Source organism: Coregonus clupeaformis, chromosome 28, assembly GCF_020615455.1.
Source record: "Coregonus clupeaformis isolate EN_2021a chromosome 28, ASM2061545v1, whole genome shotgun sequence".
Taxonomy (NCBI): domain Eukaryota; kingdom Metazoa; phylum Chordata; class Actinopteri; order Salmoniformes; family Salmonidae; genus Coregonus; species Coregonus clupeaformis.
The window spans coordinates 18,574,738-18,598,872 of NC_059219.1; the positions used below are offsets into that span (position 1 = coordinate 18,574,738).

The 24,135-nt window shown below is 44.4% G+C and overlaps 1 protein-coding gene across 1 annotated transcript; it reads left to right on the plus strand.

The window, feature by feature from the left end:
• Nucleotides 1–2,382: 2,382 nt before the first annotated feature.
• Nucleotides 2,383–21,033, plus strand: LOC121543063 (flotillin-1-like). The gene is made up of 12 exons (XM_045208678.1): nt 2,383–2,504; nt 3,677–3,738; nt 7,771–7,846; nt 8,207–8,297; nt 8,438–8,581; nt 9,182–9,301; nt 9,815–10,063; nt 10,299–10,480; nt 13,425–13,470; nt 16,228–16,365; nt 18,230–18,394; nt 18,521–21,033. Exons 2-12 carry the CDS (start codon nt 3,696–3,698, stop codon nt 18,545–18,547), a joined length of 1,281 nt encoding a protein of 426 aa, XP_045064613.1. The 5' UTR covers nt 2,383–2,504; nt 3,677–3,695; the 3' UTR covers nt 18,548–21,033.
• Nucleotides 21,034–24,135: the final 3,102 nt, after the last annotated feature.

The window sequence follows — 24,135 nt, forward strand, 5'->3', positions numbered from 1 at the left end:
TAGTCTAGAGGGTAGTGCGTACGGCCCAGTACATCACTGGGGCAAAGCTCCCTGCCATCCAAGACCTCTATACCAGGCGGTGTCAGAGGAAGGCCCTCAAAATTGTCAAAGACTCCAGCCACCCTAGTCATAGACTGTTCTCTCTGCTACCGCACGGCAAGCGGTACCGGAGTGCCAAGTCTAGGTCCAAAAGACTTCTCAACAGCTTCTACCCACAAGCCATAAGACTCCTGAACAGCTAATCATGGCTACCCGGACTATTTGCACTGCCCCCACACCCCATCCTTTTTACGCTGCTGCTACTCTGTTAAGTATTTATGCATAGTCACTTTAACTCTACCCACATGTACATATTACCTCAACTACCTCAACTAGCCGGTGCCCCCGCACATTGACTCTGCACCGTTACCCCCCTGTATATATAGCCTCCCTACTGTCACTTTATTTTACTTCTGCTCTTTGTTTTTCTCAACACTTTTTTTTGTTGTTGTTTTATTCTTACTTTTTTTGTTTAAAATAAACGCACTGTTGGTTAAGGGCTGTAAGTAAGCATTTCACTGTAATGTCTGCACTTGTTGTATTCGGCGCATGTGACCAATAAAATTTGATTTGATTTGATTTGATTTGAAGTTAATAATTAGGATGATGAATGTATAGGTTCTTACCTTGGCACCAATCTGGTTACCACACTGGCCGGCTTGGATATGCACGATTTCCCTCATCTTGACTGGTAAAATGTTGAGACACAAAGAGACAGCGAACCATGAAGACCCAAACGAACTAGTGTGGACAATGGTTTTGGTAATCCGGACACGAGTTTTCTGATAGCAGCACAAACAATGATGTCACTTTCGTATGGTAATGAGAAACCTTCAAAATAAAAGGCCGCATTTCAAAACATTGCAATGTGGATAACTCATTCAAAAGATATTACATTTTAATCAATGGTCACTTCTGTTGTGACAACAAGAAAATGCAATGAGTAATTTATGAAAACAAATGAAAAATATGATTTTTTTAAATGATCTTTTTATATACCAATAATGAAAAAAATACAATGTTGACATTGGTATGTTGAGAATATTGGGCTGTAGAGAGAGAAATGTTCTACCTGTCTCAGCTGAAGTGGGGTGGGAAATATTCCGTAGGGTCGCTACTAACCAAATGTGCCGTTTTGTGTCATACATACCCAGCAACACAGCTTTAAATTGCCTGGTACTATCCATGGTTCTGAAATCAATGCACACAAAAATAAAAAACACAAAAGCTACACTTTTTGGGGGATCAAAACGAAATCTAATTTATTTACAAGTTAAATGTAATGAATATTAACCAGGCTATTAAGACACAGTATAATCAATCACACATTCTGAACAGCAATGGAGAAATGTATTTTCAAGTTGTATGCCGATATGTGATTCTTATCTATTAAGGTTTGCAGGATACAGCAAAGGCATAGGACTATTACCTAGTTTTAAAAAATCATAACAAAGACAAGATTATTTACAAGCTATATTGTCATGATGATGGATCAAGGTCAGCAAAGGCACTTTTTGTAGAGTTTAAAGTGGGTGGAGTAAGGAGTCACCAATACTCTGTATTAAACCGTTGCCCAGCACAAGAGACCCATTTAAGTTTTGCAGAATCTATTGAGTAATTCCAATAACATCTATGTTATTAAAAGTGTATTTCTTTAAATATAGCCTACACAATAGCTTTCACCATGCCAGTATTTGTGCAAACTTGTTAAAGAAATGCTGGTATAAATAATACAATACGTCAAATTATCAATTAATGTTTAAAAAAATTCGAGATTATTTTTATTTGTCAAACAGCAGCCATGCATCGATCATCATGTCACCAGAATAAGACCCTTGATATTTATTGAAAGGAGCATGAAGCTCATCACCGTGAACTTTCACCACCCGGTGAATTTCACCACTAATGTATTTAATCTGTAGCATGCTTTCCCATGATGTCGTTACATTTTTTATCTGACATGTACTTTACTCCCATAAAAAGGTTGAATGGAAACCTGGTTAATGTCAAGCTATTTTGAGGATGTTGGAATTCTATTTTGGACGAATATGCGCATGCCTACAGGAGACTTTTGAAGTAGCCTAATCAGATTAAAACATTGTGACTGGCTGTGTTTATGGCACATATAAAATGTAATATTTAAATGATAAATATTTAGGCTATATGGGCCTGCCGGGAGAATATGTGGCCACATTATTATAGGACAACTTGGGAGAATGATGATCTGCAACAGAAAACGCATCTGAGCATCAGAAGTAAAAATACAGTCAGACTGGCCTACTAATATGCCTTTCTAGATTTTATAATCTGTCGGGGGGCGTGGTCAGCATTTGCTCTCCATTGAAGTAAGTAGACATTTTTGCAATTCCGGTGATTGAGCCAGTGGTGAAGTTACGTAAATCGGAGTAACCCTCTGGAGTGTACACGACGATTTAGGAAAACATATATTTAGGGAGAATCGATTGGTAAGTTACAGTAGGCAAGAGAAAAATATTTGTTTATTGTTTGTGGTTGTTATGGACATAGCTAGCGTAACGTAAACATTTGATTTTTCCAGCAGCAAGCTTAAACTAGCATACTGTAGCTAATTTGGTTGAGGCGGGGGCATGGAGTAGCAAGTTAGCTAGCTACGTACTTGACTGTGGTCAGACTTTGCTGTGATCTGAGAGAAATATAGTATTTGCTGTGGTTCATGAGTGGTGATGTGAAGCTCGGAGACAGAATAGGGTGGGTCAGTATGGGTGACAGAATAGACTAGACCACACGGCTATGGTAAATGCACTAGCTAGTTACGTTAGCTAGCTAACGTTAGCTATCTGTATTCAACATTCACATTGTTGAAGTAGCTAGCTAGCTATAGTAACCACAAACAGTAGAGAAACAATCGCTGTGGTAACTATGTAACAGTAGCTAGCTGTAACATCTTGGCAGACGGTAACTATTCTATTGTATCTCCCGGCATTAGCCATGGATTCACGAACGACACTGTTGAAGAATCCACATGGCTAATTTAGCCTCCCATCATTCTGCTTCGATCCCAGATGAGATGGAACGCCTCTGTCCATTTCTGCCAAATAACGTTCTCTCTAAACTTTAGTCTGTTCTATACCCACCCAGACTGTCACTTTTTCTCAAGTTGATTGTCCTACTTTTTCTCTGCACAAGTACTAACCACAACAGTAACTGCCATCTAGTTACCACAACACATCCTCTGTTATTCCACTGGCTTGTACATTTCGTTATAAACAGTAAGTAAAGTATCAAAGGCAAAGTGTGTGTGTGTGGGAAGTTGGGTAGGGTCTGCCAATTGGGTCTTTGGCTTGGGTGAATGACGTAAACAATGTTAATTGAGGCGCCACACTGCTGTGCCAGATCGATGAACAACTGACAGTCAGACACACAACTTGAGACACTAGGCCTACTTCATCATGTATATTTACATTTAAACGTTATTTTAGTTTTTAGATCTCAAGGCTGTGTTTACATTTAGGATTGAATGTGCAGCTGTGCTCTTGACCTAGGCCAAAGCTATTTGGAATTGGAACTAGCAGCAAAATACTAATACTAATCCAAGGAGTCTTGAATGATTAGGCCAACCAAGTGGAGACTGTCTAATGTTGACAATCTTCTCTTGCAGCTCTTAGGCCCAAATCAAGATGTTCCACACATGTGGACCCAATGAAGCCATGGTGGTGTCTGGTAAGATATTTTGTTTTATGTGTTAATATTGATTAACATGATCTTATATGACACAATACAGACAGGAAAAACAGGTTGCCCAACCTACCCCCATTGCCCTAAATGGCCCAATATTGTTATGACTCACTTTTCTTGAAACTGTAATAGGCCTATGTAGTATACTGTATGTGATTGTTTACAGTACAAGTAACAGTAAATGTCATGTAGGGCCAAGTGACATGTGACTCACTTTAGCCTATCCTCAAGTGTCATGTGATACCACTGAGCAACTCTGGGCCACTTTCAGTTGTCAAACTTTGCAGATAGAAAAGTCATTAATAGAGCCAACATGATTCCTTGGTCTATATGTCGGAGAGGCATGTTTGTTCTATATTATATATTTTGTGATGTCACGAGAGGCTGTGTCCTGGAGGGACGTTACATCCCCCTGAGGTGGCTGCAAACCCAGACAGCTATGGCTCCATCTGCTGGTATGGTCGGGAACTCCACCCCTCTATGGCCAATCTTCCCACGCAGCTGAAACAAATGAGGAGCTGATGAGCTGAAGGTTGGGGAAGGGAAGAGACACAGTCTCAAACCTGGGCTCTCGGGAGGACAAGAGTGCTTCACGTCCACTTCCATGAGGAATATAAGGATTTGGAGATACTTACCTTTGGGAAATACTCACCTTTGGATATATGCACCTGTGGAAATACGTGAGAGACATTTGGAAGGACTTTTTGCTGGGTTGGCCACTAGCTGCAACGTGGACTACAGTAAGGCTGGGGAAAAGTTATCTGAGCGAGTGAGAATTATGATTTTGGATGTGGAAGAGACATCCCTGAACTGTTAACCCTTAAAGAGCCACAAGAGAACAGAATTTTGTTATATTTTCGTTAATTTCCCAAGACCTATAATAAAATCCTTGTTTTGTTTGAACCTTGTCTCCTTGCACTACTTGAGCAATCCCGGCTGAAAGCTGTGTAGCCTCTCGTGACGTCACAGATGGTGGAGAATACGGGCACGCTCAAGCGTTAATAGTGCATGTCAGAGGAGGATACCGAAGGTTTGATCACCCAGTTTTCCAAGTTGGCCGTAGGCTCCCCGCCGACTGAAATGGAGGACATATTGAAATCCCTTGTTGCTGGCCAGCAAGCCCAGATGCAAGCAAACGTGGCTCTCTTGGAGGAGCAAAAGAAAGCCAACCTTCTGAAGGCAGAGGAATTGCAGTTGCAGAGACAGAGGGTGGTCCAAAATACCCGCCCAATAAAGGCAAGTGACTTTATATCTAAGATGAGAGCTACCGATGACATTGAGGCATACCTGCATGCATTTGAGGCCACGGCCACTAGGGAAGCCTGGCCCAAGCAACAGTGGGTTGGTCTGTTAGCCCCCTTTCTAACCGGGGAATCGCTGAATGCTGTCCGGGACCTGGGCCCTGACCAGGTTACTGACTATGATGCCCTGAAGTCTGAGATCCTCAGCAGATATGGACTCACAAAGTTTGGTATGGCCCAGCGCTCACAGCTGGACCTTCCAACCAGACCAACCTCCTCGGGCGCAGATGCATGAACTTGTCCGAATCGCAAGGAAATGGCTGGATCCGCAGAGGAATACAGCAGCGGCGGTGGTGGAGGCCGTTGTGGTGGATCGTTACCTACGCGCCCTGCCTTATGAGGCAAAACGGTTCATCAGTCAACAGGCCTTGACCACGGCTGATCTGACCGTGGAAGCTGTGGAAAAGTACCAGGCCACAGCGGAGATGCTGAATGCTTCCCGAAAAGACCCCAGGAGTGCGGCCCCACCACAAATGGGAAGAACCCGTCCAAAGGACCCCCAAGGTCTCGAACCCAGCCACGTCAGGACTTATCCCGGCTCCAGGGGGAGCCAGAAACCAGGCGGGTCCAAGAAGAGTACACCAGGAGGGGGGAAACTCGACAGTGTTACCGGTGTGGGGAGATGGGACATATCTCCTGGCAGTGTGGGAAACCAGCCGATGAACCTATGCCCACTGCGGAGTCCTCCAGCTCAGCACCCACACACCGTTTTGCCTCGCTCTTGGGAGTCGTAGATGGCGGCCCAGATCGACCCCCCACCTGCCCGGTAACTGTGAATCACCATGATGTGGAGGCCTTACTGGATTCTGGTAGCCGGGCCACCCTGGTGCGTAAGGATTTGGTGGGCCCAACGTGTCTGACCCCCGGGGAAAGTCCTCCCAGTTTCCTGTGTCCATGGGGACACCAGAGAATACCCCATTACTGAACTTACAATGACCAGCACACGGGGAACCATACACACGACGGCGGGGGTGGTTGATTCCCTCCCCGTCCCTGTCCTAATTGGACGAGACTGCCCAGCCTTTTACCCACTCTGGAGAGAGTCTCAGGAGAGGATAACCCGAGTACCTCGGAAACGGAGAGGCAAGACTCATCCTGGGAAGGCTCCGGTGCAATCCTCCGAGTTACTCACTCCCGCCCGGGCTCTGAGAGGGATGGCAGGTGCCCAGACCGACACAGAGACGGAGCTACAGAATCTGGACAAAGAACTGTCTGGTCTGAAGGGGACCGCTGAGAGGTATCGTTTGTTAAAGCAACAGTTAGACATGAAGACAGAAGAGTTAGATATCCTCCAGGCTAAACTCCAACAGAGCTCCTTCCATAAGCAACAGGGGGAGCTGGAGAGGCTGCGCAGGACCATCGAGGAGTGTGAGGAGACCCTGCGCAGTAGTAAGGAGGTCCAGAAGAAGGCAGAGGAGAAGTACAAGGTGTTGGAGAACAAGATGAAGAATGCGGAGGCAGAGAGAGAGAAGGAACTGAAAGCTGCTCAACAGAAGCTAAACTTTGCTAAAACCAAGGCTGATGCGTTCAGTAAGAAACTCAAGGAGAGACAACAGGAGGCTGAGTCCCTGGTCCTAGAGTTGGAGGAGTTGAAGAGAGAGCAGTCTGGCAAGCACCACGGCAATGCGGACGCCCTCTCCCGGCGTGATGCCTGCTTCGCTGCCTTTACCCCGACGAGGACGTCGGTCCCGAGGAGGGGGATGTGTGATGTCACGAGAGGCTGTGTCCTGGAGGGACGTTACATCCCCCTGAGGTGGCTGCAAACCCAGACAGCTATGGCTCCATCTGCTGGTATGGTCGGGAACTCCACCCCTCTATGGCCAATCTTCCCACGCAGCTGAAACAAATGAGGAGCTGATGAGCTGAAGGTTGGGGAAGGGAAGAGACACAGTCTCAAACCTGGGCTCTCGGGAGGACAAGAGTGCTGCACGTCCACTTCCATGAGGAATATAAGGATTTGGAGATACTTACCTTTGGGAAATACTCACCTTTGGATATATGCACCTGTGGAAATACGTGAGAGACATTTGGAAGGACTTTTTGCTGGGTTGGCCACTAGCTGCAACGTGGACTACAGTAAGGCTGGGGAAAAGTTATCTGAGCGAGTGAGAATTATGATTTTGGATGTGGAAGAGACATCCCTGAACTGTTAACCCTTAAAGAGCCACAAGAGAACAGAATTTTGTTATATTTTCGTTAATTTCCCAAGACCTATAATAAAATCCTTGTTTTGTTTGAACCTTGTCTCCTTGCACTACTTGAGCAATCCCGCTGAAAGCTGTGTAGCCTCTCGTGACGTCACAATTTATATCTGAATGTTCCAAAACGTTGTGTCCTGCTGAATGCGCCCCGGATGTCACAGTGTGTAGTAAACCAGGACAGGAATCTGTAATCAGGTTCAGCTATAAACAGTACAGTACTTTGTTTACATTTCACAATACCAGCTGTCAATAGGCTAGCTCCTTACTTGCATTGTATTGTGTGGAATGTGGTGCTGCAATGTAGTCCTATATGTAGGCTAATTAATATATGTCATAGACTCACTGTGTACATTACATCTTAATTGTGTGCAGTACTGTGTTGAGCGAGTATAGCCTAATGTAATGTAATCTCATCTCATATTTTCAAGTAACCCACTCCTTTTTAGTATATACTAAGTATTTTTACTTTTCTCTGTCAGTCTGATTGCCCCCTCTCTTCTTCGCTTCTCCTCCAGGCTTTGGTCGTTCCCCTCCTCTAATGATCGCTGGAGGAAGAGTATTTGTCCTCCCCTGTATTCAACAGATCCAGAGGTAGCTATCTCTCCCTCCCCTTCTTCTTTCAGTTATCTATCCATCCACTCATCCATCCAGGTTTCATTCAGGGATTCTGTTAATGTGTAGAGAAAAAGCCCCCATAGTCCCTGTGTATTCTGTACTGTTACTGTAACGTTAGTGTTTAAATGAATAAGCCTATATGAATACCAGGCTGCTATTTTAAGCTTATAATGCAACACCATCTATCTGTCATTTGTAGCCTCCACCTGTAGTCGTGGTTACTCTCTCTGTCTGACTCACTTTCTCCTCCCTCTCGCTATCCCCCTCTATTCTCACTGTACTTTCCCTCTTTGAACCACATATCCTCTTCTTTCTCTGTCTCTGTCTCTCTGTTAGGATCACCCTGAACACCCTGACTCTGAATGTGAAGAGTGATAAGGTGTACACCCGCCATGGAGTGCCCATCTCTGTCACTGGCATCGCCCAGGTATGGACTCCTAGCACCTACACACTTTGTGTACTTGTGAAAGTAGCCATGTATCCTGATTGGATAGGTATATTTGACCTCACATGGAATCCCTATTTGACCTATGTGACCTCTGACCTCTAACCCCTGACCTCTGGCAGGTGAAGATCCAGGGTCAGAACAAGGAGATGCTGGCCACGGCCTGTCAGATGTTCATGGGGAAGTCTGAGGCTGAGGTCTCCAACATCGCCCTGGAAACACTGGAGGGGCACCAGAGGGCCATCATCGCCCATCTGACTGTTGAGGTAGGCTACACACACACACCACACCATGTCCTGATAAAGGGCATGTGTTGCCTCTGGTGCCCTTTTCTCTTCCAAAAGGATTGCCTTGGTCTTTTGAATTTACTATCACTGAATGTCTCACTGACTTCAAGCTACAAGCCATAGCTTGTTTTTCTCATCGTTGACCTTTCTCATGACTTTCCTAAAAGGCTGGCAAACCTGCCTGGCAACTGAGAGCAGTAATGGATTATAGTTATTATAATGTAGTGAATAGTAATAGCATAGTAATAACAAGTGTCCTTTCATTCCCCTGGTCTGTGGTTTTACTTCACGTGTAGCTCTGGCTGATCTCCTCTGTATTCCCCCCGTAGATACAGAAATACTAGAAGGGACAAAGCCCCTCAGACCAGGGCAATTTGACAGGAACATTCATGGGTATACTCGTTATGGCCGGTCCACCCATCTCCCCCGTGGTCCTGTGTGGCTCAGTTAGTAGAGCATGGCGCTTGCAACACCAGGGTTCATGGGTTCGATCCCCATTGGGGCCACCAATACGAAAATGTATAAAAGTGTCTGCTAAATGTATGTATATTATATATGATTATTGTCCTTCCCCTGTAGGAGATCTACCAGGACCGTAAGAAGTTCTCTGAGCAGGTGTTCAAGGTGGCCTCCTCTGACCTGGTCAACATGGGCATCGGCGTGGTTAGCTACACACTGAAAGATGTTCACGACGACCAGGTTTGTTCTCTCTCTGTCTCTCTCACTAACACTCGGACAAATATACAGAGATGTTACAGTCACACAAGGATTGTTACAGAAAACAGGCGCAGATTTTGTAAAATGTTTTTTTAAATGTATTTTAAAAGTCAGTGTTCGAGAATGCAAGACAAATTCCTGCACAAAAATACTTGTGTATTGTTCTGTTTATGTTGGTAACCAGTTTATAATAGCAATAAGTCCCAAGGGGGTGTGGTATATGGCCAATATATCACGTCTAAGGGCTGTTCTTAGACACGACCCGAAGCGTAGTGCCTGCATACAGCCCTTAGCCGTGGTATATTGGCCATGTACCACAAACCCCTGAGGTGCCTTATTGATATTATAAACTGGTTACCAACATATATAGAACAGTAAACAAGTATTTTTGTGTATATTGTCTGATATACACACGGCTGAAATGCTGTTTCAGCCAATCAGCATGCAGGACCCAAACTAGCAGGTTTCTAATAATAACAACACGGTCTCTGTCAGGACTACCTCAACTCCCTGGGTAAAGCTAGGACAGCTCAGGTGCAGAAGGATGCCAGGATCGGCGAGGCTCAGTACAAACGAGACGCGGTGATCCGGGAGGCCCAGGCCATGCAGGAGAAGGTGTCAGCCCAGTATGTGAATGAGATCGAGATGGCCAAAGCCCAGAGAGACTACGAGCTGAAGAAGGCCTCCTACGACTATGAGGTCAACACCAAGAAGGCCGAGTCTGAGATGGCCTATCAGCTGCAGGTATCCTATCACCAAACTCTGGGCTGTGCAATGATCCTCTCATTCAGACACCCAACACAGCCGATGTAGTGTGTTGTGTTCTAATAACGGATAATATTCACGTTTATTAACACAGGGCAGAATCCTAACTTGAGAAGCGAGAAGGATCCTCAAGTTCCCACCACTGCTGTCACTTTTTATGTAAAGTGTCTTTGGGTGTTTTTTCTAAATCCATTTGATTATTGGGATTATCTAGGTGGCGAAGACGAAGCAGCGTATTGAGGAGGAGACGATGCAGGTGAAGGTGGTGGAGAGGTCTCAGCAGATCCTGCTGCAGGAGCAGGAGATCACCCGCAAGGAGATGGAGCTGGAGGCTAAGGTGAAGAAGCCGGCTGAGGCAGAGAGATACCGCCTGGAGAGACTGGCTGAGGCTGAACGGTGTGGTACAATACCTGCATGCTCCAGTTTTCACAAGAAAGTTGTCAGTTATAAAAACTAAACTTGAGGTGAGAATGTACAGTGGGGGAAAAAAGTATTTAGTCAGCCACCAATTGTGCAAGTTCTCCCACTTAAAAAGATGAGAGAGGCCTGTAATTTTCATCATAGGTACACGTCAACTATGACAGACAAATTGAGAAAAACATTTCCAGAAAATCACATTGTAGGATTTTTAATGAATTTATTTGCAAATTATGGTGGAAAATAAGTATTTGGTCACCTACAAACAAGCAAGATTTCTGGCTCTCACAGACCTGTAACTTCTTCTTTAAGAGGTTCCTCTGTCCTCCAGTCGTTACCTGTATTAATGGCACCTGTTTGAACTTGTTATCAGTATAAAAGACACCTGTCCACAACCTCAAACAGTCACACTCCAAACTCCACTATGGCCAAGACCAAAGAGCTGTCAAAGGACACCAGAAACAAAATTGTAGACCTGCACCAGGCTGGGAAGACTGAATCTGCAATAGGTAAGCAGCTTGGTTTGAAGAAATCAACTGTGGGAGCAATTATTAGGAAATGGAAGACATACAAGACCACTGATAATCTCCCTCGATCTGGGGCTCCACGCAAGATCTCACCTCGTGTGGTCAAAATGATCACAAGAACGGTGAGCAAAAATCCCAGAACCACACGGGGGGACCTAGTGAATGACCTGCAGAGAGCTGGGACCAAAGTAACAAAGCCTACCATCAGTAACACACTACGCCGCCAGGGACTCAAATCCTGCAGTGCCAGACGTGTCCCCCTGCTTAAGCCAGTACATGTCCAGGCCTGTCTGAAGTTTGCTAGAGTGCATTTGGATGATCCAGAAGAGGATTGGGAGAATGTCATATGGTCAGATGAAACCAAAATAGAACTTTTTGGTAAAAACTCAACTCGTTGTTTTTGGAGGACAAAGAATGTTGAGTTGCATCCAAAGAACACCATACCTACTGTGAAGCATGGGGGTGGAAACATCAAGCTTTGGGGCTGTTTTTCTGCAAAGGGACCAGGACGACTGATCCGTGTGAAGGAAAGAATGAATGGGGCCATGTATCGTGAGATTTTGAGTGAAAACCTCCTTCTATCAGCAAGGGCATTGAAGATGAAATGTGGCTGGGTCTTTCAGCATGACAATGATCCCAAACACACCACCCGGGCAACGAAGGAGTGGCTTCGTAAGAAGCATTTCAAGGTCCTGGAGTGGCCTAGCCAGTCTCCAGATCTCAACCCCATAGAAAATCTTTGGAGGGAGTTGAAAGTCTGTGTTTCCCAGCGACAGCCCCAAAACATCACTGCTCTAGAGGAGATCTGCATGGAGGAATGGGCCAAAATACCAGCAACAGTGTGTGAAAACCTTGTGAAGACTTACAGAAAACGTTTGACCTGTGTCATTGCCAACAAAGGGTATATAACAAAGTATTGAGAAACTTTTGTTATTGACCAAATACTTATTTTCCACCATAATTTGCAAATAAATTCATTAAAAATCCTACAATGTGATTTTCTGGATTTTTTTCCCCTCATTTTGTCTGTCATAGTTGACGTGTACCTATGATGAAAATAAAATGGGAGAACTTGCACAATTGGTGGCTGACTAAATACTTTCCCCCCCCACTGTACTTATCCTCCCGCAAACTTTAGAGCATGCATATGCAATGTTTCTAGTGGTTGAAGTATTGCATTGCAAAAAGGCAAAAGTAGCCTTGTGCAAATGGAGAATATATGATGACACTCTTATTCATAACAAAAAAACAAGTAGCTAAATATAATAAGATGCAATCATTTGCTGTTAGTGAGAAGAGCAAAAATGTATTTATTCTGGCCATGAGTTAATATTCCCGAAGGAGCAATACAACAAATGACCATGCGCATCTCTCATTTCATTGGACCTAATATATAGGCTCTTATAATTTCTAGTTTTTGCTCTAGCCTATGCATCCAACAGGGAGCGCAGTTTATAACATACAGGTGAACAGACCGTTGATCCAAAGAAGGTACAGTATGAAACTCTGTGGTTGATCTTTTGCATTGAAGTGTGTAGGCTACCACTGTAAGTAGACCTACTGTATTTGTAATTTTTCTCCGGGTACACCATGTTTCAGAATTCACGGGCAGTGCAGCATATTTATGTTCGGGAAAAAGTGAATGCAAAACATTATTGCGTTCAAACGATCTGTTTACAGGTCCACAACCATTTGCAATTGTTCAGATACAGCACCACCAGGACATTTGATCAAGTTCACCATTGCTATTTCCTTTAGATACTGTTTTGGCCTAATTCCAATACTTCTAAAGTATACAGCAAATAAGGGCCTTATTGTCACCATAAAGGGGGAATGATGGGCGTTTTTCAGGCGTAGTTATAATGCTTGTTCACGCACACAGTTTTAGGATCTTATTTATAACTGGAAACATGCTAATGTATGGCCTGCGGCAAGTTTATAAATGTCAATATTTTTGTGCCTGCGCAGTGTTTTCAGAAATGGCGCACGCAGATATTCAGTGTTCAATTTACGCAACGGTTATAAATTAGGTCCCTAGCGTCCAGCATCAGGCGATCACCGCTGGGACACGGCAGAATCCCAATCAGAACTGTGGGTATGTTCTGTTCCGTAGTAGTCACAGTAGTCCTGGGCAGTGAGTCCTGCTAAAGGTTAAACTGAGGAAGATACTTTCTAGTGATTTTACATTTTAGTCATTTAGCAGACGCTCTTATCCAGAGCGACTTACAGTTAGTGAGTGCATACATTTTCATACTGGCCCTCCGTGGGAATCGAACCCACAACCCTGGCGTTGCAAGCGCCATGCTCTACCAACTGAGCTACACAGGGCCAACATTTGCTCAGTTCAGCTCAACTCCAACTGTCTCTCTCCTTCTCTGTCTCTCTCTCTTTCACAGTGCACAGCTCATCATGGAGGCTGAGGCAGAGGCCGAGTCCATCAGAGTGAGTTCAGCATCGTCTCCCTTCTCTCCTCTCCCTTCTCTCCTCTGTCACTCCCCTCCACTCTCCTGTCATTCCTGTTATCAGTCTCTTCACCCCCAGTACAATAGCTGGATGATACCCCCCCTGACAGCCTGTCCCTTCCACCCTCTCATTCACCCTCTTGCTCTTGCTCTCCCTCCCTCCCTCCCTCCATATTGAGGTTGGTGTTCTCTGTTCCTCTTCCCGTCTCTATTCTAACTTCCCTGTCTCCCTCTTTGTATACATCGCTCACTTCCCTTAATACAACCTTACCTTTGGATAAGTTATCTCTCTTTCTTCATGTGTTTCATATATTATACACATCCTTATTAACCAGTCCATTTGCCATTTGGATATATTTTTCATAGAATAACCCCCCCACCTGTGTCTCGTAGTTCAGATGCATTGGGATATACACTCAGTGGCCAGGAAAATTGATCGCTCCTACAGACAGTGAGTCACGTGGCCGTGGCTTGCTATATAAAGCAGGCAGACAGGCATCCAGTTACTGTTCGATTGAACGTTAGAATGGACAAAACAAGTGACCTAAGCGACTTTGAGCGTGGTATGGTATCTCTGAAACGGCCGCACTCCTGGGCTTTTCACGCACGACAGTGTTTAGGGTTTACCGAGAATGGTACGACAAAAAAAAAAACATCCAGTCAGCGGCAGTCCTGTGGACGAAAACTGCTCATTAATGAGAGGTCGAAGGAGAATGGTAATAATCGTGCAAGCTAACAGGCGGGCCATAAACAGGCAAATAACGGCGCAGTACAACAGTGGTGTACAGAATGGCATCTCGGAAGGCACAACTCGTCGGTCCTTGTCACAGATGGGTTTTGCAGCAGACGACCACACCAGGTTCCACTCCTATCAGCTAAAAACAAGAAGAAGGGGCTCCAGTGCGCACACGATCACCAACACTGGACAATTGAGGAGTGGAAAAACATAGCCTGGTCCGACGAATCCCGGTTCCTGTTGCGTCATGCTGATCGCAGAGTCAGGATTTGGCGTAAGTAGCATGAGTCCATGGCTTCATTCTGCCTGGTGTCAACGGTACAGGTTGGTGGCGGTGGTGTAATGGTGTGGAGAATGTTTTCCTGGCACACATTAGGTCCCTTGATACCAATCGAGCAACTTTGCCATGCCCCGAAGAATTCAGGCTGTTCTGGACCCGACCCGGTACTAAACTCAGCAAAAAAAGAAGTTTCCCTTATTCAGGACCCTGTCTTTCAAAGCTAATTTGTAAAAATCCAAATAACTTCACAGATCTTCATTGTAAGGGGTTTAAACACTCTTTCCCATGCTTGTTCAATGAACCATAAACAATTAATGGACATGCACCTGTGGAACGGTCGTTAAGACACTAACACTAAGACACAGTTATGAAAACTTAGGACACTAAAGAGGCCTTTCTACTGACTCTGAAAAACACCAAAAGAAAGATGCCCAGGGTCCCTGCTCATCTGCGTGAACGTGCCTTAGGCATGCTGCAAGGAGGCATGAGGACTGCAGATGTGGCCAGAGCAATAAATTGCAATGTCCGTACTGTGAGACGCCTAAGACAGCGCTACAGGGAGACAGGACGGACAGCTGATCGCCCTCGCAGTGGCAGACCACGTGTAACAACACCTGCACAGGATCGGTACATCCGAACCTCACACCTGCGGGACAGGTACAGGATGGCAACAACAACTGCCCGAGTTACACCAGGAACGCACAATCCTTCCATCCGTACTCAGACTGTCCGCAATAAGCTGAGAGAGGCTGGACTGAGGGCTTGTAGGCCTGTTGTAAGGCAGGTCCTCACCAGACATCACCGGCAACAACGTCGCCTATGGGCGCACACCCACCGCCGCTGTACCAGACAGCACTGTCAAAAAGTGCTCGCGGTTTTGTCTCACCAGGGGTGATGGTCTGATTCACGTTTATCGTCGAAGGAATGAGCATTACACCGAGGTCTGTACTCTGGAGCGGGATCGATTTAGAGGTGGAGGGTCCGTCATGGTCTGGGGCGGTGTGTAACAGCATCATCGGACTGAGCTTGTTGTCATTGCAGGCAATCTCAATGCTGTGCGTTACAGGGAAGACATCTTCCTCCCTCATATGGTACCCTTCCTGCAGGCTCATCCTGACATGACCCTCCAGCATGACAATGCCACCAGCCATACTGCTCGTTCTGTGCGAGATTTCCTGCAAGACAGGAATGTCAGTGTTCTGCCATGGCCAGCGAAGAGCCCGGATCTCAATCCCATTGAGAATGTCTGGGACCTGTTGGATCGGAGGGTGAGGGCTAGGCCATTTCCCCCCCAGAAATGTCTGGGAACTTGCAGGTGTCTTGGTGGAAGAGTGGGGTAACATCTCACAGCAAGAACTGGCAAATCTGGTGCAGTCCATGAGGAGGAGATACACTGCAGTACTTAATGCACCTGGTGGCCACACCAGATACTGACTGTTACTTTTGATTTTGACCCCCCCTTTGTTCAGGGACACATTATTCAATTTCCATGTCTGTGGAACTTGTTCAGTTTATGTCTCAGTTGTTGAATCTTGTTATGTTCATACAAATATTTACACGTTAAGTTTGCTGAAAATAAACGCAGTTGACAGTGAGAGGACGTTTCTTTTTTTGCTGAGTTTAGATGAGTGTACCTAATAAACTGGCAACTGAGTTTATTCTTATTTGTTCTTTCATATATATACCCTTTATTTATTTGAACTATAATGTGTTCTCTGTAGATGAAGGGCGATGCTGAGGCGTTTGCTCTGGAGGCTAAGGGTCGTGCCGAGGCAGAGCAGATGGCTAAGAAGGCTGAGGCCTTTAAACAGTACGGGGAGGGAGCCATGGTGGACATGCTGCTGGAGAAACTACCACTGGTCAGTCACACTGGGAGTAGGACTGGTTCTACTGGAGACTGGGAGGGTGCATGGATAGGGAGAAGGATTGATGGGAAAGCGATTCAGTAGATACAGAGATGGAGAGTTTAAGCGGATGGATGGAGAGATGAAGAGATTGAATGGATGGATGCATAAATGGTCAGATTCAGTGTATATAAAGATAGATGGATGACAGATTGATTAGATGACAGACAGACATGTACAGGTGTGGTCAAAAGTTTTGAGAATGACACAAATATGAATTTTCACAAAGTCTGCTGCCTCAGTTTTTATGATGACAATTTGCATATACTCCAGAATGTTATGAAGAGTGATCAGATGAATTGCAATTAATTGCAAAGTCCCTCTTTGCCATGAAAATGAACTTAATCCCCCAAAAACAGTTCCACTGCATTTCAGCCCTGCCACAAAAGGACCAGCTTACATCATTTCAGTGCTTCTCTCGTTAACACAGGTGAGAGTGTTGATGAGGACAAGGCTGGAGATCACTCTGTCATGCTGATTGAGTTAGAATAACAGACTAGAAGCTTTAAAAGGAGGGTGGTGCTTGAAATCATTGTTCTTCCTCTGTTAACCATGGTTACCTGCAAGGAAACACGTGCCGTCATCATTGCTTTGCACAAAAAGGGCTTCACAGGCAAGGATATTGCTGCTAGTAAGATTGCACCTAAATCAACCATTTATCGGATCATCAAGAACTTCAAGGAGAGAGGTTCAATTGTTGTGAAGAAGGCTTCAGGGCGCCCAAGAAAGTCCAGCAAGTGCCAGGACCGTCTCCTAAAGTTGATTCAGCTGCGGGATCGGGGCACCACCAGTGCAGAGCTTGCTCAGGAATGGCAGCAGGCAGGTGTGAGTGCATCTGCACGCACAGTAAGGCGAAGACTTTTGGAGGATAGCCTGGTGTCAAGAAGGGCAGCGTGGAAGCTACTTCTCTCCAGGAAAAACATCAGGGACAGACTGATATTCTGCAAAAGGTACAGGGATTGGACTGCTGAGGACTGGGGTAAAGTCATTTTCTCTGATGAATCCCCTTTCCGATTGTTTGGGGCATCCGGAAAAATGCTTGTCCGGAGAAGACAAGGTGAGTGCTACCATCAGTCCTGTGTCATGCCAACAGTGAAGCATCCTGAGACCATTCATGTGTGGGGTTGCTTCTCAGGCAAGGGAGTGGGCTCACTCACAATTTTGCCTAAGAACACAGCCATGAATAAAGAATGGTACCAACACATCCTCCGAGAGCAACTTCTCCCAACCATCCAAGAACAGTTTGGTGACGACCAATGCATTTTCCAGCATGTTGGAGCACCTTGCCATAAAGCAAAAGTGATAACTAAGTGGCTCGGGGAACAAAACATTGAAATGTTGGGTCCATGTCCAGGAAACTCCCCAGACCTTAATCCCATTGAGAACTTGTGGTCAATCCTCAAGAGGTGGGTGGACAAACAAAAACCCACAAATTCTGACAAACTCCAAGCATTGATTATGCAAGAATGGGCTGCCATCAGTCAGGATGTGGCCCAGAAGTTAATTGACAGCATGCCAGGGCGGATTGCAGAGGTCTTGAAAAAGAAGGGTCAACACTGCAAATATTGACTCTTTGCATAAACTTAATGTAATTGTCAATAAAAGCCTTTGACACTTATGGAATGCTTGTAATTATACTTCAGTATACCATAGTAACATCTGACAAAAATATCTCATAACACTGAAGCAGCAAACTTTGTGAAGACCAATACTTGTGTCATTCTCAAAACTTTTGACCACGACTGTAGTGTACTGTTACTGCAGTCCTGTGTGCTGCTGTTCTCTTCCTGAAGCTGCCATCACTCCTCCTGTCCTCTAGATAGCAGAGGAGATCAGCAGGCCCCTGTCCATGGCCCAGAAGGTTACCATGGTTTCCAGCGGCGGGGGTGAGGTGGGCGCGGCCAAGCTGACCGGAGAGGTTCTGGACATCATGACCAGATTACCAGCTGCCGTGGAGAAACTCACCGGAATCAACATTTCACAGGTCTGTGTGTATGCGTGCGCTGGTGTGTGTGGAAGAGAGGAAAATAGTGTGTGTGTGCGTATACAGCATGTGTATGTGAACATATTTGTCGACACCTACTGACATTCTCTCCCCTTCTTTCCACAGGTTGGCCTGTCCACTCGTATGGGCTGAGAATGGAGCCCAGTGACCTGGAACTCCATACTGCCTCCTAGTGCCTATAATTACTATTACTACTCCTAGTGTAGTCCTCTGTCTGTCTGTCTGTCTGCATGCCTGTCTGCATGCCTGTGTTAGTACTGTAGTCTTTCTTAGGGCATGTCACAACACTCTTAATCGGCCTCCCCTCTTGCTTCCTGGGCCTCGTTGGCACTGATCTGAAAACACAGGATGGGTCAAAGCTATATGTTGTAGGCCTACTGGGGGAGTTTCTTTCTCCTGGTCATTCATATCTCTGTTAGATCAGCTTGGATGAAGGAAAGGAGAGCACTTTGGACTAGCATGAAACGGCCTTAGTAGTTCTGGTAGTAACTAGCCTCCTCTCCACCATTTTGTACTCTCGTTCTCCCGTCCGTTATTCAGTTGTTTTTATCACTGCTTCAAACCTACCTTTCTGTCTCCCTATATTACAGGGTTGGGTCCATATCAACTGTTAAACTTATATTTTCCTGCCTGTCACATAGTTGTATTTGTTTTTGTAATTCATAGAATTTTATTTCATTGGGTTGTGGTTGAGAAATTGTTTTCATTCTCAGTGCCTTTTATTGTTCTTAGGAAATAATAGTGTGTATATGTATGAGGTCATCCATTTAATTGTTGGGTTTGTCAGCTGATTGTTTTGTCAACATTTGCAGTTGTTCTGTAAGGTAGTCTGCCTTGTTCTCAGCATGGTTGGCTAGCTAGTTATTATAATTTGCTTTGCAAATGAAGAAGAAATGCTCTTTACTTTCACTGTGAACATATCTTCATTTTTTCCCCAATCAGAATTGAGATAATTGTAATCCTGGTAGTCATGTTATTATACATAAACATGTTCTATCTGCTAATTTACCTCTGCATGCTCTGTGCATGCCTTAAAAAAGTATAATATCTCTGTCCACCACCTTATGGACAAGGTCGTTTTTGACTGTGCTCCCCTAACAGTAGATCCTAGATCAGTCTATCTACTGATATCTCTAAGATAACCCTCTAGAATGGCCAGTGCCTTGTGTTTTAAAGTCTAATTAATACTATCAGTACAAGCCATATTACAATAGAAGCCAAGTTACATGCAGATTATGCTGTTTTAAGATTTGTGTGCTTTTTGCCATGACTCTGCCATTTGTGGGCGATGAAATCACAAACTATATGGTGGGTTGGCACTAAACCTCTTCTCTCTGTTGGTACAATACTGGCATAGACACAATCAATGGAGTACCGAATCTGATGGTACCTAATCTCAACTAGTTACCAAAGCAAAAAAGAAGGAACTACATATTCTCTGTTAAAGTGTTGTTTATCAAACACAACAGACAGATTGTCATATACACCATTATGGCTTAGTTCTAGTGTGTTAAGTGTGTTTCTAAACCCTAGACTTATTAGACGGACAGGCCTTAGATCTGAGCTTCTACTGTGCTATAAATGTATAAAGGCAGAGATTTTCTGTAAATGTATGTGAAGTAATTGGAAGGAAGTGTGTGGCAGGAGGGAGGGAGCAGACGGGTTTTCCTGCTGAAGGCTAACCTCAGTCTCTTTTATCTAGGTCAGGTGTCACATGGTGCCTGATGAACATGCTGCTTGAGGTGAAGGTATATGTGTAGAATAAGGGAACGGAGAAACTAGCCTGGGTGCCAGTCTGTTTCTGCTCTCTTGTCAACTCCTTATGGAATTGTCATGTCAAACATGTTTCCCTTGACAATGACAATGGAACAGGCAAAAGCACAAACAGATCTGGGACCAGGCTACAGACTCTACTGTAGTGGAGTCCCATTCAGTGGTATGGTCCAGTTTGGTGTACAGGGACCTTCGATAGACTGGAGTAGACAATATACATTTTAATCACAGATGTGTTCATTAATCAGGAGCTATCCTTTCGTATCGTAATCTTATCATTAGTATTGTCTATTTTTCTAGATGTTCTATGTTGTGCTGATCACATCCCTGTTTGATCCTTTTGTAGTATAGGGTTGTTGTAGTTGTTAGGGACTTGTTCTATACCACTGCTCAGGATTCTAGGAGCTACTTCTCTCTACCTGATTGAATACCCCAAAGCTTACATGCTATCTGGCTGTCTATGCATTTTGTTACCACCAAGTGCCTGACTAAGTTGAAAGATTCCCATTTTTCTCTCAACCTAAAGGCTAAACTGTCACCCCAGGTTAAACATTGTAACAACCTATAGAGGCGTGCTATGTCCTAAAGATATGAATGAATGCCAATTTCGCCAAACCAATACTACTGCTTTCACTTATGCGCACACCTGTATATTACATCATAATGTCAATGATTTGTGACTTTTAGCCTTTTCTATGCTTTGTTGACTTGTCAAAATAATACCTGGCCTTCTGTGTAGTGTAAACTTTGTATGCAAGTGCACTAAGTTATGAATATTATAAATATATTTGGAATGAAATTATTGTAACATTATATAAACACAAACTCTGATTTCCTAACTTAAACCCTTTGTCGTGTGTTTAATGACAAGTAGAACATTCGTCCTTGCTTTATTTGGAAAGGTTTACTTTATTAAAACTACAAAAATAGACAACACAATGAATTACAATGGCATCAAGGTAAGGTAGCAAGCTTTCTACAAAGGAACAAAAAGGAGACCCCAACTGTAACAAAGAAATTCCATATATTAGTCAAAGAAATAAAAATTATGTCCTTAGAATATGTACACATCATCAAGTTCAGCTTCAAAGACAAAGGACGACATCACTGACAAGGAGATTCTAAGTACATATACAGTAAATATATATACAAATATGGGTTAAGTTGGGCTACAGTGTATCAAAAAAGGTCAATCGAGAAGCACATACTGTATTCAAATTCATATGGCACAACCATTCACACTCATTCAATCAGTAAACAAGGATTACTTGATCATCTTAATTAAACCTGACACATTCTACAGAACTACATCAGTAAGGCAGATTCCACCATGGTCAGCTTATGTTGGGAGAATGAAGATGAAAGGTCACTGACAAACTAAAAGGCTTTGGATACAGTTGCTAGTGTGCCTCATGAGTGTTACGTTCTTTGTCATGTTGATGTTTTAACCATTAGGTCTGATCGTTTCTCTATTGCTGGGTATCTATGTAGCACTGGCACAAAGTTTGGGGATGAGCATTTGGTGTACTCTGCCTTTCCTCATAATGCAGACAGGTTTTCCAAACCTTTATTTTCCTCCTTGAGAACACCTTTTATGAGGCGGTTCTATTTGAACAACTCTACTGATATGAATCATGAATAAATGATCAACTTTAAGTAGATAAATCACAAGAAGACATTGACCTGTTTTTATAATGTTTAGGCCTGCATCTATTTTGACCAGCAATGCCATGTTTGACTGCTATAGGTTCTAACGCCAAGTGGATACAGACTGTCTGTACGCTCCAATATCCATACTAGCATACTAACATGATACATACCAATGTTGGGGAGCTACTCTGAAAGTGTCGTTAACTAGTTGTTAAAATGTAACTACGCCCCAAGACTGGTCACTACTCTAGTATTCCAGTGCTGGTATTGGGGCATGTGGGCAGAAACAGCCTTTAAAGTGCAGCTGGTAGTGTATTGGATATATACATGAACCTCATTTCTGCATCTGGGTCACTGAGTCAGACCCAGCTCCGCTATCCATCGCTGGTAGAAAATCATCACATCGCTCACCTCACTTACACATGGAAATGGTCATTTACATATCATATCAGCCCCCACCCCCCTCTAGTCGTCGATCCATCTGTCCCATCCATGTTATGCTGTTCCATCAGCTAGTCACCAATCACAACTGTCAGTTTCACATGTGATGTCACAGCACAGGCAGTGTTGTCTGTCTCTCAGTGGGTGTTGCTGGGGGCTGTACTATTCCAGCTCCCATCAGGAAGGATGTCTCTCTTCTGTTATGTTCAAATCTCATTGGCTGTAGCCGTTCACAGTGCACCTCCCCTACTGTACCTGTTCTCTCAGTCAGTGAGGCTCACATCATGTGACACCAGTCAGTTCTCTCTGGCTCTGGAGGTCCAAAGGGTTTCAGTTTGGAGGTCTGGTAGGGTAACAACAATATCTCTATGGTAACAACCACACACGCTTCCTGTCCTGGAAAGAGTCCAAGAGTCCAGATCAGTTCACATCAATCCACTATAACTCCATAGTTACAGCTCAGAGTGTGGATCAGTTGTGATAGATATGAGTGAGACTGCTGAATGAAAGGCTTACGGAGTGGTGAGATACTGAGTTGGGTGGAGAGGGAGGCAGAATGTGGCAGAATATAGTCACAACACCAGCCTAGTCTGGGCTGAGCAGCTGACTAAATGACTGACTTGACAGCATTGTGTGTGTGTCTGTCTAATGCCTGGGGTTACAGACTGCTAGTGGGACACCTGTTGCTGTGTCTGCTACTGGCCTGTGTATGACATACCATCATCTTGCTCGCCAGACTTGAAAACTAAGATGTAACAGGGGTAAGCCAGAGGAGTATAATGCAATATTCAGCCACACTTGTCTGGTTCCATGAGACTAGAGGCTGAACCCTAGACTGGGGTCTGGAACAGAGGGGCTGGGAATAAGGATCTGGGGCTGGGAAGAACTGGGTTATATACTGAAAACTAGTGATACTGGGAACATCCTGGAGTTTACTGGGACATGCTAGTTTTATATATAGTACTAAGACAGCGAACCCTGTGTGCAATTTCATCTCTGTGCGAAAAATGTGTGCGTACCATTTTGAGATCGAGAAATGTTGACAGTATGACAGTACATATAAACCTTCACCAGTAACCCTAGCACATTATATTTTAAATACCAAAAAGATTAGCATGTCAAGTAATAAAATATCTGTATAGGGCGATGTGTTATTACGTTTATCCCAAAATGTTAATATGCTATTAAACTATGATCACATTTCAGAGTATTAAAGTCTGATATTGATTCATAATCAGATTGGTATTGTTGATATTCATTTGATAAACCTTAATCAACGTTACACATTCATCTACATCAACAAGCATCGTCATATCACCTCCCCATACAGGTCTTACAGCTTCCCTATGTTAGCTAGCAGACCACTGACGGACCATTGGTGGTCCTGTAAGCACTATGCAGAATCAGATAGCAACCCACCACCGCACCAACCATTGTGTTGTGTTACATTCTTATTAAGACAATCTAGAGTCTACTCAGGGGGGGTAAAGGGGTATGACTTGGGGTCTGTCTCGTGGGAGTGAAAACCGAACCAGCGGTGTCTCAGCCCCATCCGCCCATCATAGAGAAATCCAAAATATACTGCACACCTCTCCCTCTACACCTCCTTCAATTCAAAGCACTCATCTCTATGATGAATGAAGGTAGGAGGAGGAGTGGGAAGAGAAAGAAGGATCTCTCTCTCTCTCTCTCTCTCTCTCTCTCTCTCTCTCTCTCTCTCTCTCTCTCTCTCTCTCTCTCTCTCTCTCTCTCTCTCTCTCTCTCTCTCTCTCTCTCTCTCTCTCTCTCTCTCTCTCTCTCTCTCTCTCTCTCTCTCTCTCTCTCTCTCTCTCTCTCTCTCTCTCTCTCTCTCTCTC